Source organism: Oryzias latipes, chromosome 2 (assembly GCF_002234675.1).
Source record: "Oryzias latipes chromosome 2, ASM223467v1".
In the NCBI taxonomy this organism is placed as follows: Eukaryota; Metazoa; Chordata; class Actinopteri; order Beloniformes; family Adrianichthyidae; genus Oryzias; species Oryzias latipes.
In genome coordinates this window covers 13,626,281-13,646,353 of record NC_019860.2, presented here as the reverse complement: position 1 = coordinate 13,646,353, position 20,073 = coordinate 13,626,281, and the positions used below count along the sequence as shown (strand labels likewise).

Sequence of the window (20,073 nt, the reverse complement as noted above, 5' to 3'; positions counted from 1 at the left end):
AGATAATCTGTTGCAAGTATTAAAAACCACCTATAGATACATTTATGCAAGTTCCAGATTAGCTTTTTTGAGGATTATTTCCTCCAGATTTTGCACAAATACCCCATCTGATATGACCAGTGTTCGTGAACCTTTTATTTTAGTTGGAGCTCTAAGGTTAAAAGGGTTTACAAATGTTTAAATCCTCACCATTTACTCAACTGTGATCGATATTTTAGTTTAAAAAGACAAAAACACTCATTTATTAAACAAATTTGCCCCAAAAAAATCAAAGCTTCTCATAAGAAATGCAAAGCTTTTTCTTCCACTGTGTGTTCAAACTATATTTAATAGCAAAATGAAACACATTTCCACAAAGATGGCTTAAATAAGATCACATCACATTTAAAAAAAAAGAAAGAAGGAAATTCAATCTGAAAATATTTTAAGACTCAGAAGCAACAATTTGAATCTCCTGCATTTTATAAATCAGTGCTATATTCTTCAAATATTACAAGCTAGTTACAGGTTGAGCTCAATTAAAAACTGCAGAATGTATGTGTAAGGAAAAACAATTTCTAGAAAAAAAACACCAAACACAATAGGTTTAAAGGCAGATCAAGTTGAGTTACAGAGGTTATTTTTCTGTCAAAGGAAAATGTAAGCTTTATTTATACATCTGGAGTAAGAAAACTTTACAAACCATCGTGCATAAAAGCATCTTTTTCACACCTGCATACAGATTGTAGAGTTATGACGGTCCTAAAAGATTATGGTGGTCTTTAAAGACCCACTCCGATCATATTTTGATTTATTGTAAAAGGGTTCCTAGTGTTTGTTTTTTTTTTTGTTAATTTATGAATAAAAAAACCTGTTTAGGGCAGTTTCTGTGGAGTGTCAGTAGTTTATTAGAAATTCACTTCTAAGTTGTGGGCGGGACTGTTGACCAAGAGCAGCTCCATCCCCCTTTCCCCTCCCCTATTACGGAGCTCCGCCCTGTGTATGTTTTTACTGTTACAAATATGATAATTTTAATCGGCATTTTTTTCGTATGCTCCTGATTCACAATTTTAAGTATATTTTTCTCTATATATGTCCTCCATCGTTAGAAACACGCCACAAGAACATGTTAAGAACACCAGTCTACAATATTCATTGGAGTGGGTCTTTAAAAACTATAGGAGATGCAAAACTGGAAAAACATCTCTTCAGAATCTCACAATTTGTAGTTAAAATGGTTAATGTCTTAAAAGAAAAAATGTGCAAAATCTATGACAACAAAGTGGAAAAGTTCAAGCCCCGTTTTTCAATTTCAAAAGGTTTTTTTTTTTTGTAGGATATGCTCTAAAAGACAAAACTTTAGGTGGTCCTGAAGGTTTCAGTGCTTAATCTGACTCAAAAGCCATTTTTTGTTTTGTGTTTTTAGTGCTAATCCAGCCATCAAAATAGAATTAGCAGAAAATAAAAACTTCACATATCTTAGAAATAGGTGGGTTTCACAGACAATTTTAATCTTTGAGATTCCTGCCATAAGAAACGTGACCCCCCCCCACCCCTTTCTACAAAAAATTATCTTTATTTAAACTGAAACAAAATGCATTTACATATATTACTACCACTTTTTCCTGCCCCGGTATTAGTTCACAATGACCCTACCATTTTTTTTGTCTAAAATCTTCAGGATGCAGTGGGATACAATGAGAAACTGTCAAGTGCCATAGTAACTTTTTGAGCTTAACAGTCCAAACCATGAGTGTTTATGAGAACTGGACCAATTGAAAACAGATAACTTGCAGCTCCAGCAAAGTAAAACCAATTTAGTCACCGTTCTTCACAAAAAGCATGCCGCCATGTTGGAAGCAGATGTTGTCAGTAAGCACTGATTGGTCCAAATCAAGGTTTTTTTATGGCAGCCGCTCTTGCTAGTGAGGGGTGAACTTTTTGGAAGCCCACACCCCGACCAGTTGAACCCGGGCTACATGAAATCGGTCAGACATTTCGAACGTTTGACAAGAGACCACATACTTTCATCGAGGCATCTGATTGGTCAGTTTATAACTCGAATACATTTCCATAAAACAAACAAAAAAATGAGAATAAGGAAGAAAATGTTAAAAAATTCGGATTTTGGCTTATTGGATCCAGTGGATGTTTGTAATACGATGGGGGAGGGGCCACTCTGTCCAGTTCATAATATCAATGATCAAAACAAGCAGGGAGGCTCAGAAAAACTGCAGCTCAACTAAAAAGAGAAAGTTTGGATGATATCCCATTTCTAGAGTGGAATTGTGTGGGTAAATGTGCAGCTGTGCTTTCTTACATGTGTTTGTGTGTCTGTGCAAGACGGAGGTCTCAAAGAACGGAGGAAACTGGGGCCAAAATACAGAAACATCCTTTTTTTTCCCCTCAGAAATAAAACAAAACAAAACGTCTATGTAACTTCAAAACCTCCACAATATAAAGAAATGTATATATTATTTTCTCGATTATTAGTCCACTCCTAAATTCAAGTCTCTGGCTTATCATTTATCCGTCCGTTCGTTCTTTTTCGCCCCCCCAAACCTTATCTTCCTCTTGAAGGATCATGGAAGAGAAGGGGTCGACAGGACTAAAGACGTTTAAAGTCTTTTACTGTTTTTTTAATATAAAAGTCCCAACATATGAGTCACCTAGAGCATCATCAGACTTTGAGCCTGAGCCCTTTAACTTACTGAATATGAACGTTTATTTTTTTTATGAGAAAACATCTTCGAGGGGAAAATTGTCTTTGAAAGCTGCACTGATGGGGAGGAAAAAAAAACACAGGCAACAAAACGTTCTCCAAGGAGAACCACGTCAAGGTGTCAAATGAATTCCTTGATCCATTCAAGGATCATCCCAGTCTTCCCCTGGTGTTCAGAGGTTTTTCCTGCGTTCTTTGTGTTCTCCCGAGTTCTAGTCAGTCACGTAGGAGCTCTTGAAGACAGTTGGGGGACTTGAACACCTCGGGAACCTCGCTGTCCAGTTTGCAAATCACTTTGTAGATGGCCTTCTTCCAAGAAGGGTCGGCATCTTTACCGGCCACGATGGCGTTGAAAAACTCTCGCAGAGTCACCTGGGCTACCTCGAGAAAGCGATCAGGAACCTGGATGGGCATAAGGAATAAAAAATCGATTGCTGTGACTAAGAGAAATTAGGAAATTAGTGAACACAGAAATGAAAACTGTAAAAGACAAGAAAACCTTCATTGAAGGGGTGGGGCAAATGTGTCATATGGAAATTTAGGGTGGTACAACAAGTGGCATTTTTTGATTTCGTTTAGCCCCATTAAGCTGAATCTAACACTTATCTAAATCTTAGAGACGAAGTAATTTCAATCACAAAATCCAAGAAAAAAAAAAAAAAAAACACCTTTTAAAAGGTGCTAACATAGTTTCTGGCTAAACGGAACAATTCGCCCAAATTTGCGTCCATTTCTGTCGCTCCGAAAATTTTCCAGTTCCTAAACCTGGCGCAAATTTGCCTGTGGGAGGACTTACGGCTAACCTTTATTTACGGGCTCATTTTCTACATTACAGAAGACGCGGATGATGTTGTTTATTTTGATGAGCTTCACAAAGGCACTGGCTGGCATGTTGTCATGTCTGGGTTTGCCATCTACTGCAGGACCTGCATCTGAATGACTGAGGCAATCAGCTGTACTTCTGTCTCTTTGTGACCCAGTTTGACAACTTACTGCCCCGAATTTGTCCCCAAAAAGAGAAAATAAAATATGGCTCCCATGTTGACGTTAGAATCCAACAACTGATCACATCAACATCAACACGTCTCTGCCAAAGTTCACCAAAGTTCAGATATTTAAACTCGAATCTAACTTATTAATAGGGTTTTTTGTGTTACATTTTTTTAAAAATTGTATTGATTTGTGTGTGGGAGGGGAATGGGGTCATTGAGGTCTCCAATGAGAAAACCAAACAATCTGCTGCCGCTGAGGTTTCCTCTCCTCAAGCAAAACCGCACAATCAATCAATGACTTTTAAATACTAATACTTCAAGATTAAACAAACCAAAACAAAAATTTTGAAGTACAGTAAGTATAAGAAAAAAGAAAAAAAGTTTCCCTCTAAGAATTTTTCAATTATAAAGCAGAGAAAGGTCAGTCTTTTATTTTCTTTGGGAAGACCTTGTTCAGTAGGTCTTACTAAGAAACTTGCATGCAAAATACTAAGAAAGTTACAAAGACGTGTTGTAAAAAAATAAAAAAAATAATATAAAGAAAACATGGGTTTTTATCATAACATTTAATTTCTTAATGATAAAAAGAAAGGAAAACAACAAGATAGTTATGGCATTTTAGTTGACTAGAACATATGATAGATCTTATAGTGCCTGAAAATAAGCAGTGAGTTTCAGGTGTTTGGTATAAAGGTAGTACTATTCCTGTAACCAAGTTCTTCCTTGGAACTTCCTCAAAACTCACTTCCTCTTTCTTAACAGCCCCTGGCTCTTTGCGTGTACTTGGTATGTGAGTTCCCTATAACGAACGCGGATGATAGTCAGTTGGTAAGAACGGCGGGTGAAGATGTGAGCCTCTCATGGAACCGTGGATGTAAACAAAGAGTCAGAACAAAGCTTAGCTGCAGAAAAGTGGCACAAAAACACACACATTTTTCACTTTTTTTTGTTCTCTGCCATCCCTCCCGTGGGCAAGAGCATCCAAAGACGCCAAACTTCAACTCACACCCTCTTCTTTTTGTCTGTTCCGTTTTTTTTTTGTTTTTGCATGCAGATGCGCAGACGAGTGCACGATCGTTTACCGACTAAACATCGCCTCGCGCGAGCTAGGAAGACTTGGGTGTTAACCCTGTCACATACAGCAGGACACACCAAGGTTAGCCACCACCACAACAGATGAATCATTCTAACACATTGACTCCTCTCCTAAATGATTCCCTGGACTCTCATATACCCCACCTACCTCTGCCTACCCTTTCTCTCTTTTTAGCTGGCCCCTTGGGGCCACTGTTATTTCAACAAGGCCCTCTGTCATTGTCTTAGAGTAGACACTACTGTACAAACACATCTATGGACTTAGGATTCAACCTTCCTGCTGTACAGTACCACTTTCAAGGGTTTCATATTTTTTTTTTTATGATTTTGTTGTTTTCCCAGTCAGCTTCATGTGGTTGTTACCAGGAAGACTTTTCCAAAAGACCACAAGCATGTTTCCAATGGAGTTTCTACATTACCTCTGCGCTTCACCACTGGGTCACGTTTGCTAGCAATGATTGATCATGTATCTAATAGTAAAACCACACCTTGCTATAATTCCAAGAAAGAAAAGTTTTTGAAAGTCTGCCCACACCATAATTCTTCTTCATCTGTGCTCTGCAATGGTCTTTGTCTAAAGACTCTGAGCTACTTCTCTGAAACTAAAGAGTTTTTATTTAATTGTGATCCTCATTAAGGGTAGTTGGAGACTTGAAACTCTTCTGTGAAGAATGTCAGGAAGCTTTCACACTGAGCTATTTGCACTTAAATTTACTCAATTTTTTTTATTTTTATCAACGATTGTTTTGAAGAAAAGTAAATCAGTTGTTGTAAATGCAGGATCTTTTCAGACATGATAATTTTACATATTTTACATATTCTAGCCCCTCCCACCTGCTTATTTCAAGATAAGTCTCTGTCTTGCAGTGCAGAAATTAAGCTAAGTGGATTTGTCAAGAAAAGCACGTTTTTTTTTTCTTCTTTCCTTTGTATTGTTTTAGCATTTGAGGCTTGGTATTGTAAATTAAGATTGTTGGAAGCACCAAAGATGTTACATAAAGTGGAACACAGTTATAGAAAACAAAGGTCGTGTTATCAGTAAAGCTACGTTCACACCGTAGAGCTTCGCATTAACACAGAAAGTATGAAAGTAGAAGCCCAAAAAGCACATTTAAATGTGTTTACATACACTTTTGATTAAAAGTGGTTGCTTGAACGCATGTTGCCGAGGGCTGTGGGTAGCTTAAGACTGCAAGCCTCCTTAAAACTCCTTTTTACCTGATCCCCTTTACCTAAATTGAGGCTTTTTATTTTTGCACACCTTGGTAAAGTCATACAACCCATATATCACAAATAATTGGCACACTTTGGATAAACGTCCTTTTTTTTTTGTGTTTTTTTCTTCTTCTTTTTTATTGTTTTTCATGTCTGGCTTCAAGTACATCCACATCTTGATGTAAAAACCATCACTTCAAAAGAGTAGCCAAAGAAAGTTCTATTTTTCCTGCCATGTGTTTCTCTCTTTCCAGCAATGCGTGTTTCAGGAGAAGAGAGAGGCACTTTTTGAAAACCCCTTAAACGTGAGCAGGTGCCTAAAAATACTCCTGTAATCGCTAAAAGGCTGCAGAACACAGAGAAAGCCCTAAAGTCAAGATGGTGTTTAATGGTTGATGTGAAACTGCCCACTGGGACAAATAAAAGTTGAAACCTGAGCTTGATCTTGAAGATGAATGTGCCTTTGAGACATCCTTTCCCTCCTGGCGGCATCCTTTAGTTGTTCAAATCTTATATATATATCTTTTTATATAAATATATATATATATATATATATATATATATATATATATACATATACACACACACATTGATTTGGACTGGATCTATTGGTTATTTGAGTTGCACGGTCAAAGGATTGAAGGACTTTGGCCCTGTTAGAGTGTCTTTGTGTCATTGCCAGGCTCAGAATGATGATCGGTGTGTTTTTGAATGCATTTCAGGTCTGTCAACAGCGACAGAAAGAAAGCGCCGACCTACACAGAGGTAAGGAAACCCAAGCTCGGGGGATTAAGCGTGTGCGGGACAAACGGCCTCACACGGACGCGCGTTTAAGGGTCCAGACGCTCCGATTTGTCTGGCCATCGTAAATCAGACCAATAAAGAGATCTAAATTAGGCCATCATCAGCGCAGATGGGCCTCAGCCTTTGAGTCGGGATGTGTTGTGAGTTTAAAAAAGTGGGGAAGAAAAAGGAAAGGCAAAAAGAGAAAGAAAGACGTTTTGTTTCCAGTAAACAGAATTGGCGTAATTGCTCCGGCTTGGTGGGTAAATATTGGATGAGGGGAGGCTCAATGACTCTGTCTTACACACACACACAAACATACAGAAGGACAAGAGGCTGTAAATCTCTACATCACCGACCAACAAAGAGGCCTGTAGGGATGACTTTTCTCCCTGTGCACCGCAAAAAGAGGTGGCCTAAAACTAGGATGAAAATTTTAGGAAGAAAATCACCAGAAAATTGTCAAATTGTCTGCGTAGCAAGTCATTTTTACATCACAAGAAATGTATAATATATCAAAATCTAGACACAAAGACTTCCACGCAACTTTAAAAAAAGAGAAAGATAAAAAAAAGCAAACTGCTAAGCTACGTTGACATCGGGGACGGGATTCAAGAAGGTGTGAAATGCGGGTTTTTGAACACTTTTTCAGCATATGGTGTTCACACTGGAGGAGCAGGAAGGGGCTTCTTCTTCTTCTTTTTCTACTATTCACTAGAATTCACCATACAGTTGGAGCGAAATGGTGTATCGGTGCAAATCTTATGAATCGTGCTCCAAAATAATCACAACAAATGCCAGTTGAACTTGTCAGCTCCAAAATAACATCCTTAAAATTGAATCAAAATTACAGTGCAGTATGAGTCCTTTGTAAACTTTCAATCAAGTTTTTCTACAGTCAAGGGCATGAAGCAAAAGGATTTTGACTCATTTTAAAAAATAACTTCCTTATTTCTAAATCCAAGCTCCTAATGAAACAAAAAAAATCTTGACTGTGCTGTTTTTGAGAACACCCGGGAAATGTGTAGAGCAAAGAAAAGGTAAGATCAACTTAAAACCTGGTGAAATACCTCGAATGTCTAAAAACTGTTTTCAATCTTTGCATGGATCAAATCAGTGGCGGAGCTAAAACATTTTATATGGGGGGGCAGAAGACTTTGGAAGGTTGGCAAATGGAAACGGCAGAGTGGACAGCCATTGCAAATGAAAGCATCAGAAATACACATTTTACTTATTTAATGCTTCTCTAAGCATTTGCTTAAAGAAGCTTTTATTGATCTTAATCTTTGTCAATAATGTGACTTATATTGGCTCAAAAATGTCCCCCTCTTTCCCCCTGTAGCTCCAGACCCTGAATTATTTGCCGAGTGTGCACTTGAAAAGTTTTTAATAGAAGCTTTAAGTAAGATCCATTTCATCCACTCTTCATCTAACACTAAATCGACTGACTGACGTACCAAAACTGGGTTTAGCTTCTATTGTCATCTCCCTTTTCCTTTTTCCTGCAATTCTTTAAAAAATGTTTTTCTGATTATAGAAAATTAAAACATTTAAGTAATTTAAAAGCCCGTTTATATTTGGATGTCACGTTTCCATCAGCTGCTTTTTTTTTGGCAAACACACAATAAGCTGTGGCTAAATTTTTAAATAAAAGGACCAGAACTGGACATAATGACAAGGACGTGCAGTTTTCTAATTTAGTAGTTTTTCTTTTTATTTTTTTTTAACAAAGCAGGGCACAAACACAAGAGGACAGGGTGGCACTAAAAATAATAATGGAATAAAAGAGACATTTTCAGAAGTAGGTTACAGCAAAATTGGCTTTTTAAAAAAAATAACAAAAGGTTTATGTTGGGGCTAAATAAAGAAAAAACACTTATTGTTCATCTAGGATGTAGAAGCACCTGGTTTATTATGAATGTATTATTTTGTTTAAAGTTTTTGTCTTCCGCTTTTGTCTGGTCACACCTAAAAAAAAAAAACAACAATAATTTTGAGTTTGTTTTGCTCAAAAAAAATAAACGCAATGAACAAAAAACTCTTGAAATTAATACATTGAGTAATAATTTCCCCTTCTGTCTCTTTTTAATCACCTTCAAGTCTTCAAAGCTTTTTAATTTTCCCTGAAAACACACTTGAGTCTCTTTTTTTCCTGTCTTTTGCTTCGCAGCCTTGAGTTTGGCCCTCATCTTGGTCAGCGGCTCAACTCTCAGTCGTATCAAAAATAACAGGATTTCTTTCATGTGCTGCTCTTTCTGCAGCCATGCAAACAGAATATGTGCATGTGTGTGTGTTTGTGCGTGCTTCAGAGGGGTACTAAGTGGACATATCACGTTTGTGCCAACGCACAAGCATCTGCTTCCTTTTTCCTTCTCGTCACTATCAGGCGCTCTCTTCGTCTGTTATCGGACCTGGTTTAAGTCACACACACACGCTGGCAGGAAAAACATAACACACTGCTGGAGTGGGGAGACTTTAGCTCCGCTTTGTTTTCTTTTATTCAAGCTTTTGAATGGACACTGAAATGTTGACCGTTTTGTTTTTGTGTGGTGGTTCTGAATATGACTATTTTAAGTATTTTCAAATTGACTGTTGTGGAAATATAGATCCACCGTCTTTGTGCGACACCAATTAAACCAAATCGTGTTTTTTACGCCTCAAAATGAAACAAATACAACAAATTACAGATTATATATCTTTGAAAGAAGTCTGGAAATCATGGAACTGTTAATTAGTCCAAGAAAATCACTTAAAAAATAATAAAGTTTCAGATTTACGCAAAACGCAGGAACATTTGAGCAAATGTCTTTTAATAAAGCCCGAAAATAGCCAAAAATTCAACAGAAAACACAGGTTTTTCACGAGCTTTTGAAGAAATAATTAAAAGGAATGTGGGGGATATTTAGACAAAAACATGGGTTTTGATTAAAAACTAATTGGTAGCATTTTTTTCAAAAGAAAATCTTAATTTTAATGAACTTTGGTAATGTATCCGTAGCTTAATGGATATTTAATTATAAGTTGGAGCCTTCATACTTATTGGTTTAAGTGTGTAAAAAAAAAAAAAGAAGAAATCACAGAAATGATTAAACTTTCATTCAGTTTTATCTCAGATTTCCCCTGAATTCATTAAAGGAAACTACATTTTAATTTTGTTACCGTCTTTATGTCTTTGGGAGTTTTCAACCCTATAAAAGAACAAAAAAAAAAAAAAAAAAAAGAAGATAATAAATAATTAAAAAAAAGCCTTTTCCTTGTTCAAAATTTGTGGTCAAAATGCCCCTCATGCTCACAAAAATGATTATTTTTTGCCTCATTTAACCCCGTCAGTGCCGTTTGGCGCCCTCCCCTACAACGCCAGCTTTTTTCAAATCACCTAGGCAGCCCTTTGCTGCACCATCCACCCTGCACATAAATAACACAGACAGTCCCCCTCTGGTAGGCTGCTCTTTGACACAGTCACCCAGATTTTCAGCAGCTATTCCAAGGTAAAACGATTCGCCCTCCCCTCCAACAAGACATCCAAACAGTTTAAGATAAAATATAAAATCTTTTTTCAATCAGGCTTTTTTGAAGTCTTGCCTTTTAAGGTACAATTAGAGACTTGGGGTTCCTCCAGGACATCGCCAATATGCTTCCTTTCTCAGCTGCTCTTTTGTCGATCAGTCACTGATCTCACTGTCACCAGGGCAATGACAATAAAGTTTCTCTTTGTTCGGACGGCATGTGACCGAGAGGAAGGGTCTGCGTCCTGAGATTGCGTCTCCTCTCGCTATCTCATCGGTGTGGGTGTCTTGAGAGTGTGCGTGCCCCTATCTCCTCGGCGTGTCCCTGCGCACACACGCACGTGCAGCGCTTCCTTCGAGTTGTGTGTGCGCTTCTGTGCTTTTGTGCTCGCCCTCTGTGTGTGCGACTTGTGTGCCCCCCCCCCCTCCGTAGAGGACAATAGCCTGGGTCATCTGACTAAGAGGCTGCAGACCACTAGTGTCACATGATAGAGGGTGAAGGCCACGTCTTTGTTAGCAGGCCTATTGTCACAGCGAAGGAGACAGCTGGGGAAGGGAATCACACGTTCGCACTTGCAGCATTTATACGCCGCCCCATCGTGACTCCAATCAGGCTCAGTGTCAAAGATGATGCCTTCGTTTTCTTGACTGGAAGACACACAGGCGGACACAATGCAGGCAGATAGCTATAATTACAGTGACAGAAAGTGGCAGGTGGCTTTGTGTGCCGCTTTAACCCGGAGCCAAGAGCATGAAGGGAAACCCGGAGAGGGCCGTGTTACGTAATATTCACCCTTAAAGACCCACACCAATCATCATATGATCTATTTTTTCTGTCCCCGGTGGTCTTTTAATTGTGATTATGCAGTTTTACGCCAAATATAATTTTATAGGACATAGTTTCTGCAGAGCAGCAGGAGTTCACCAGAAACTCACCACTGAGTTGTGGGCTACACTGTTGGCAAGGAAGTAAGCCTCCGTTGATATCCCATCATTCTTTTGTTTACACTTTCTCCCGCTAACTTACAGCTCCTCCCAACCCCAAGCTAACATTAGCGGCAACAGAAATGGCGAGCAATATTGGAGCGATACAGCTGTTCAGTTTGGAGCCAGATGCCAATTCGGACGAGGAAAATATGTTCATCTATTTGTCTGGAGATGGATTCATCAGAATGGAGCGGAGCAGGGAGACTTTGGCCGACCCTTTTCTCAACCTGAGAGTCTTTTACAAATGGAATTGTTTCATCTGCTCTGGATTCATCGAAATTGTGAAATGCTCAAAAATGCACCTTTAACCATAAATTTCAGTCTGTCCAGTTGGGTGTTAATGTGAATATGCTAAGGTATAGCAACATTGGGCTTTTATTTTTTTACGTGTTACCAGAGCTGTGACGGTGTGGGATTTTTGATCACCGCTGTAATGAAGCAACAATAATCGCGGTGTCGGGACTCTTGCGACCCCCCCCACCACCACTACCACCACCACCAAACCAGAACTCATCACCGCGATGATCATCTCATCACCGCAGTGATGCGGTTATCGTCACACCCTTACTTACAAGGTTGGAAGTTAGTGTAGACACAGCAACGTTTGTTTGAGCGGTATCAATCTGTTTTCTTACGTGTTGCAAACTAGGTTCGAAGTTACAAGTATGGAGATTACGCCAATAAGGCCAACGTATAGCCTGTGACAAGCAAGTTCTAGAATTAATGCGAACGCAGTGAATAAAATCTGACTGATCAACTTATTTCCAACTCTTTAGTCTAGCTTAATGCCTCTTATATTACGATGCACCTTAATAATGACAAAAGTTTAAAAATAGATTATTCATTGACTATGCACCTTATAAACCGCGTATAAAATATGGTGGGAATACCAAGAATGTCGACAAAAGTTTGCATCAATCATAAATGTTTGACTTTTATAAGAAACTTCAGCAAGATTTCATAAGTTTTCAGGATGCTAGCATCAGGTTGAACAGGTTGAACAGACTGAAATTAACTTTACTTTTTGGGACTTTGATGGTGTATCGCAGTTCACCTTTTGTGTTTTTGCATATTTTTTGTTTTTGTTGGCACTTCCGTGTATTAAACGGGACCCCATCCAAATGTCACTTGCACATCCGAATCCCTGACTGGTTAAAGTTTGACCAGGTTTAACTTTTTATGCGCATTCAGTGGCCACACCTTTTGTACATAGAGCCCGAAAACGGTTGTAGAAACTGGCTTAACTACGCAAAAGTTTTGAATGCAGAATCCCAAAACGTGCATTTATGTGTTTACATAGACTTTTCATTGAAGGTGTCACTGGAACACATGTTGCCAAAGGCAGTGGGTGAAAAAAATAAAGATGGGAGCTTTATCTCACACTAACCCAGCTAGCTTTTTCTTGTGTCCACTAATAAACTGTCCTGTCTCTTAGAGATAGGTGTAACAACGGATACATTGGATATGTGCAAATTTTGTGTTCTGCAATTTCGTAGTTGAGACGCATCTCATTCCTAAGATTTCAAAGTCCATAAAACCTCTGGTTTAAAATTGTTTGGTTTAGACAAAATATTCTATGACCAAATAATTGACATTATTAGGCCACATCTTGCACAGTAAGAGTGTGTATCCGCAAGGAAAACCCAAAATAAATGAAGTGAAGCAAAAATAATTTTCCCAACTCCAGAATGAGAGTGAAGGACAAAGAAAATTGGAGCAGAAGCAAGAAGGTGTCGAGACAAAGAAAGCAGGACAGATGTCGTCTTTGAGATTCACCTCATCCCAGAAGGTTCTCCCTTAACTCCTAGCGTGTATGTGTGCGTGCATATGTGTGCGCCTTCTGGGTAGGTTACAACTGCAGCAAAGGACAACGACGAAACTGCCGCAAAACGTATTAAAAAAAAAAAATAAAAGTAGAATACAAACAGGCCAATCGTTTATATTTTAGTCCCTATCAAAATCCTAAAGGGGTTTTCTCTGAGAAGTGGGAGTCTAAAAGACATCTTGATTCCTGGGAGTCGAGTTCAGCCCTCTTTTCACATGAAGAGGAAGCGGAAAAGACGAGTGAATAGACAAGTAAGAAGAGTGAAAGGAAGACAAAGAATCTCAAACGGTGGAGAAAGACATGAGAAGTTGAGCCTTTCATGAAACACGCAGCTTATGAAACCTGATAGCTCTGAAATATGAGTGTGTGACCACTCTGTGGCCTCCAGGTGTGTGTGTGTGTGAGTCTAAGTCAAAGGGCAGATTTTCGTGGCTGCCACACCCACCCTTCAAGGGCCGAGTTCCCTGTGAACAGCTACGTGTGTGTATGTGTGTGTTTGAGGCGCAGCTGTGCTGTCATTTGGTGCTGACGGAGCCAGCGAGGATCCTTGAACTGGAAAGAGGAGAACGTCCTCTAGAAGGCCTTTATAAAAATGTCTCATTGTCCCTCGTCGCCCAGTGCACACAACAACAAATACAAAATAAAAAAGAGGCAGCTCTGTCGGATTCTGCGCTGCAGGAATTGGAAAACTGAGCACGTTTTGGCATCATGAAGCCGCAAAGTTGCAGGTAATCTGTTCAACAAACGCTGTTTTTAAGGGCCGTGCCCAAAGCGGTTGGCAACCACCGTTGACTTGTCAATCTGTTCTGAGTGTAAAAAGTCCAAAGAGGAAGAGGAAGCCGTTCTTTTCCTCTTGGCAGAAGCTTGAGGCTCACACCTTTCCCTGAGTGTCCTGGCAGAAAACATGTCTTTTTGTTGCATTTGAAGATGAGACCATTGCTGTTTCCTTCCTCCAGCCTCCTCCCATTCTTCGCCTTCCTCATTAGTAAGTGGGCAGAGCTGCAATTAGCACAAAATTGTTGCGGAGAGAGAAGAGGGCAGACGGTAAGGGTGGAGTGACGGAGGTAAACAAGAAAGGAAGGTTGAAAGAATGTGGCGAAAGAGGCAGTAGGAGGAGGAGGAGGAGGAGGAGGTAATTAATGAAGCTGCGATAATTACCGGCGCCTGTTTATGCCAACTTTAGAAGACAACACTCACAAACTCGCAATGAACGACTCACCTTTTAGAAAGGAGTAACTGTTTAACATGAGTGGTTACTAATGACACAAATGTTCTATCGGGAGCAAAGATTTGACTAAGGAAGCCTTGACTACAAAACCAGACAGAAGAAATACCAACAAACATACCAACAAAATGGGATGTTTTTAATCAAAAAAGGAAGTTGTACATTAGATGGTTCCTCAAAATCTATCATTAAATTTAGATCAGAAGTTAATTATGTATGGTTTATGTAGGGTGGAGTGGTCACTTTGACAGTACTCAATTCAATTTCACTTAGCTTAATGAAAACTGTCACTGACAACTATATTTGCCCAAAAGTGCAAAAAAGCCCCCCAAAAAACTGAATTTAGTTCAGTCTGGATCATTCGAAGTATTAAGTCCTAATAGTGTAAAGCTCTTTAGAGATCAAACTCTTCCACTTTCGGCTTCTCCCATCAGGGGTCGCCACAGCGAGCAAGTCGCATGGTAAATTTGGCAATGTTTTACGCCGGATGCCCTTCCTGACGCAACCTTCTCAAACCGGGCTTGGGACCGGCACAGAGGTAGAGAAGGGAATAGGGAGCAGCCTGGAGTCGAACCCGGGTTTCACAGACGGAAGGCGCTGCAAACCAGCACGAGCTAAACCGGCTCTCTCTTTAGAGATCAAACAAACCTCCTAAATCAGGGACTAGCTAAAGTTTTCCCATGATATTTACTTTGCCCAACCTTGATCAAAGCTATAAGAAAACCTAAATGATGAGAGAAAACAAAAAAAAAAAACAAGTCAAGTTTCTTTTTTTCCTCTTCAAAAAAACAAAACAAAAATTAAAGTACACATTTCAAACAACCACCTTTGTGTCCTGTGCATTTTTGTTCATTTTTTGCCCTTAGACAGCCCATATCTCACTTGAAATCTTTAGTTAAAATGATTAGGATGAAAATTACTTGGGGTTTTAAAGAAAAACTTGGACAATGATACTATCATCTGCTCGGCACCACTGCAATTAGTCTAATTTGCCAAAACCTTTGCCTGTTTCTGCAATGGTGAAAAGACTATGAGACAATTGTCCAGTCTGGAGATGGAAAGTAGAGCGAGATGAACATTGCTGCCTGGGATGACAAAAAAAAAAAGAAATGAAAATTATTAGCAATAGTGATGAAGAAGCCAATAAGAGAAAGAGGGGAAAAAAAGGGGCCAAGAAGTGAAAAAAATGGAAAAGACCAAAAGAAAAATAAGAGGAGGGGACGATAGCGTATTGATAGAGGACACGGTCAAGAGTAGGAGAAGGCAGATAGGGAGCAAGGAAAGTGCATGGAGAGGAGAAAGGAAAAGAGGGGGGAGGGTGTGATGGGGACAAACCAAGGTGGAACTGTGATGATGCTAAATTTGACAAAAGGAGAAGACTTCTGTGTGTGTGTGTGTGTGTGTGTGTGTGTGTGCGTCAGGAGACTTGCTGAATCGGCTGTGGTTCCAGTTTCACGCCTCTGAGTTTGACGAAGGTGGAGAGAGCAAGAGAAGGAGAAAGAGGGAGGGAGAAGTTCCCTAGCCAGCAATGTTCCCCCAGGGTGAATGGATGAAAGGAAAGGAGGAAGGTGAAGAGAGGAGGAAGTAGAAAGGAAAAGGAGAAGAATCTTACCTTTGGAAACCCACCTTTTTTTAATTGAATCTTTTTTTTAAGTATTTTCATTAGCCTCCATAAGGCAATTTTACCTAAAATTAATTGGAATTCTGTAAACCAATATACAAATAAATGGTGGAAACTATGCAAAGCAGGTTTTGTTTGGTTGAAAAAATCCACTAACGAGATATTAAACGTTGAACTGGAGGCTGCCAAATAAAAAAAAAACCCTAACTGCCATGAGAAAAAGTAAAAGTTGGTATATTACTAGCCAATGTTAGATGAACAGAGAAACAAGAGGTCATAGTGGATAAAAATGAAAACATATCGACCTACCTATCCTGATCAAATCCATTGTTTAGCTAAAAGAAGACTTTTCTTCAGGGGTGTAACAATTAATCAACTTAATTGATTGATCAATTTATATCTCTACGATCCAACCAAATTGATCGTCTGAGGCCAGTTGTAAATCGAATTGACCTATACCCTTATAAAATCGTTTTAAAATGAAATAAATTGATGATATCATTATTGGAAAATACCATTTGGATTGAGGCTCGGTAGGTTTATTTGACTAGAACATAAATGCAAAGTGCCATCAAAGCAAACAACCCACATATGATGGCAGCAAAACATGAGCAAAACCTCATTACAGCTCAATGTGTGGAAACACTATGAATTTAGCAAAGACAAGTAACCATACAGTGTGGTAGAATGTTCTTATAAGGTTCCTTTTGTATTATTTTGATGTGGAAAAACACAAGTGGGATGAACTTTAGGGAACTAAAAATGTGAATGGATTTGCCATTAATTCTTGTTGTTTGTTTGCACACATTTAATTTACACTTGATTATCTTGCAAAAAATGCAAGGAATCTGGAACACTTCATCTGCACTGATATTTATCACACTGGTTGAATTTTTGACTAAATATGTTCTGGATCGATTTTAGGTCAGTGAATTGGATTGAATTTGATAGTTCAAAAGAAACAAATATCAACTATAAATCATATTGTCAACCACATATTATGATTTGAATCAAATCATTGTTAAAATGAATCGTTACACCCCTACTTTTCATGGATTAAAAGTACATGTGTGTAAAAAAACAAAAAATCCGCCAACTGTGTGGACTGTGCCCATTAGATAGGTTATCTTTGGTTCAAATCTTGTTCTCTTTTCAGGTTTGGTGCAGTCTAATATTGTTTGAGTCGCTGTTTTTGTGAGGAAGTCATTCTCAGGACATTAAAAAGTCTTGGGTTAAGTTCAGCCGGCTAGGTCATTGGATTTGACTTTGTTGTATTTTCCTTTTTCAAAGTTTTGTCATTGTTAGATCTAAAGTTTTTGAGTTCTTGCCAAAAACCTAGTCTCTCTGACATTTAGGGTACAGCGCCACTCATTCCTATAACCAACCTAATTGGGTTTGGAATTGCATCTTGTTCTAAATATATGACAAACATTTATGAGCGATAATACAGATTGTATCATAAAGAGAATCTGGAATAATTGATAAAACTTCTTAAGACCAGTGATTTAGAAACTAAAGCAGATGTGTAACAGTGCTTTAACACCAGGCACGATTCTTAAGCTACATTCACTCCGCCCTCGGCAACACATGTTCAAGCGACCACTTTCAATGAAAGGTATATGTAAACGCACAGTTTGGGCTTTCACATTCAATACTCTCATGTTCATGTGTAGCTACGGAAGTTTCTAGCCGTTTTCAGACTTTGTGTACCAAACCCGGGGCCCCTGATTGCACGTTGAAAGTTAAACCAGGTTGAACTTTGTCCAATCAAGGTACATCTGATTTGGTAGTGATGTAAGGATGGCGTCCCTTTTAAATCAGAGAAGTATCAACCATTTAAAAAATTGATCAGACAATAATTGCAGCTTGTGCCCGGCTGGAATTATGACACCAAGTCTTTTATAAATCAGATTAGAGCTGTGAAAGAAAAAGCCTGGAGCAAGATTTGCACGGCTTCAACATTTCGCACGAAGCCTCTTCCAACTGTAGGTGGCGGACATGCGCTAGTATCAGGTAGCAACAGTCCAGTGTGAACACCTTAGGCTAAAAGTGTGTTTAAGAACACAATTTTAGCCTGTTCTTGAACCCGCGTCACATGCCCAATGTGAACGTAGCATTAGAAATGCACTACATCCTAAAACACCACGAATGATTTGCACCCATGCAATAATCCAATTTAAAATTTTTGTCTTTTACAGATCCTACTGTAGCTGATTGTAAGCACTTATTCAACTGGTCTACTGTCCACCAATAAATCCAAAGGTGATGAGTTTTCTAGCACTTCCAATACACGAATACTACATCTCAAGCAGTCTGTAAACTCACATATACCCTCATGGATGCAAACATGCTACAGCTAGGCCCACTGAACCTGACCAATGGGTAAAACCATCATGGTTACCAGATAAGAGAAACCTTTGGGTCAAAAAATATCCCAGGTGTGGTACAGAAGATCTTGTGTAACTAAAACCTTATGTTATAATAAAGGAGAAAGTACTTATGAAAGTTCTAATTCAACCAGGGGACATCTTGAAGTTGAGTTATAGCAACAGGGTATAACATTTTCATCCTTGAAACATTACGTCACTCATCCAGTTGGCTTCATCCATCTGTCCTTTATGCGTTCGTTACAACCTTACTAAACACACCCACGCTGAGAACAAGGAAACTTGCTTAGAAAGCAAAAGACAAAATGCACACCATATGAATATATGTCTCTATATGTTATTCATTCTTACCTAATATTACACAGCTGGGTTAGCTTTGTGATCCACCTCTGGAAGGTCTACACTACGTGTGACATGATTAGTGGTCTAACTTTGGCAACCAACTGTTTTAACTGTTTCACAACAGTTGATAGCAAAAGCGCAAATGTTCTTGAACATTTGACTGTTGTCAGCATTTGTATGGTTCAACTCTTTCTGAGAAGATTCCAAGTTTAAATGCTCTGTTTGCACAGACTCTCAACAGCGCTAACCTTTAACCCCAAAAGTAAAAATAACCCTTCTGTCAACAGGCTAAACGCGCAGAATTTATTTGCATGCCATGCCTTCGTTTTTACATGTACACCTGCGAAAAGCTACCCGACTCTTATTGTACAAAGTATGCAAAGTATTTGCTTTTCATTTTTCTGAATATCCTTACGACCGGCGCCTACATTTCTGAGTTGTCTGCAAATCTTATCCTTTTGGCATTTCAGCTTCAACAATCATCTCCCTGAGCAAAAAAGACAAGTGTGTGTGTCAGCGAGAAGATGTGCACTAATGGACATCTAAATGCTGCTGATGTTACGTTGCATAGTTTAAGGGCCCTCGGGTCCCCTTAGCCCAATATTGAGAGGGGGGTAAAGCGAGGGAGGGAATGTGACTTCTGCAAATCGCTTTGACAAGGACACCCGTGCCTAGAGCGGCGTCCTCTTTCGCCTCATCGAACACACACAAACACACACGTACTGTGACATCCACACCTCAGCAGAATCGCGAGGTGACTGTTGCACTCCGAACAGCTGACTTGGTAAAGGACGTCCGTGCGAGAGTGCGTTCAACTTTGACTTAACAACTGAGAGCGGAATTTTCATTTTTAAATAAGAAAACGATTGGCTTTTAAACGTTAAATTTGACCCCCACAAATCTCAATAACTAGGCCTCATTGTCCCTTCTAATCCTGCTTACCTCAAAGTCATTGGCTTTGTTGTAGTGCATGTTGAGGGCCCTGAAGAGTTCGGCGTCCCGGCCCACTGTCAGCTCCTCGGCACCAGTCACCCCATCGTTGATGGCCTGCCGAGCAAACTTCTCCATCTGGATGTAGTAGAACTCCCGAAAGTTGCTGAACCACTTGATCAGCTGGGAAGTGATGCAGCGGTTGAACTGTAAAGCGACACATTAAACAAAAGTGATTTTAAGAAAAGTTTACTGGAAGGGTTTTAAGTTCAGATTTGGAAAATTAAAACTTAAAAGACCTCCTTGAAAAGGTTTAGGGTCATTTCTTTGGAGGGAATTTTAATATCAGGGATGCTTGCTGCCATATCAGCTTTCATGTCATAAACCTGGCTTTGGCTCCGATTTGCATGAAGAGATGTTATCAGATTTCCTTTGAACCGAGCATCTGTGTGACTGATTACCTT

General features: G+C 39.2%; 1 protein-coding gene across 3 annotated transcripts in view; it reads right to left on the bottom strand.

Annotated features, from left to right (window-relative positions):
• Positions 1-308: 308 nt before the first annotated feature.
• Positions 309-20,073, bottom strand: part of prox1b (prospero-related homeobox protein 1b) — a 40,903-nt gene continuing 21,138 nt past the window's right edge. For 2 of the 3 annotated variants that reach the window (XM_023961334.1, XM_023961336.1), the window contains exons 6-7: positions 19,622-19,816; positions 309-3,103 (exon numbers count right to left, since the gene is read on the bottom strand). In XM_023961334.1, the coding sequence (XP_023817102.1) occupies positions 2,918-3,103; positions 19,622-19,816 (381 nt within the window). In that variant the 3' untranslated portion in view covers positions 309-2,917. 3 annotated transcript variants of the gene reach the window in all.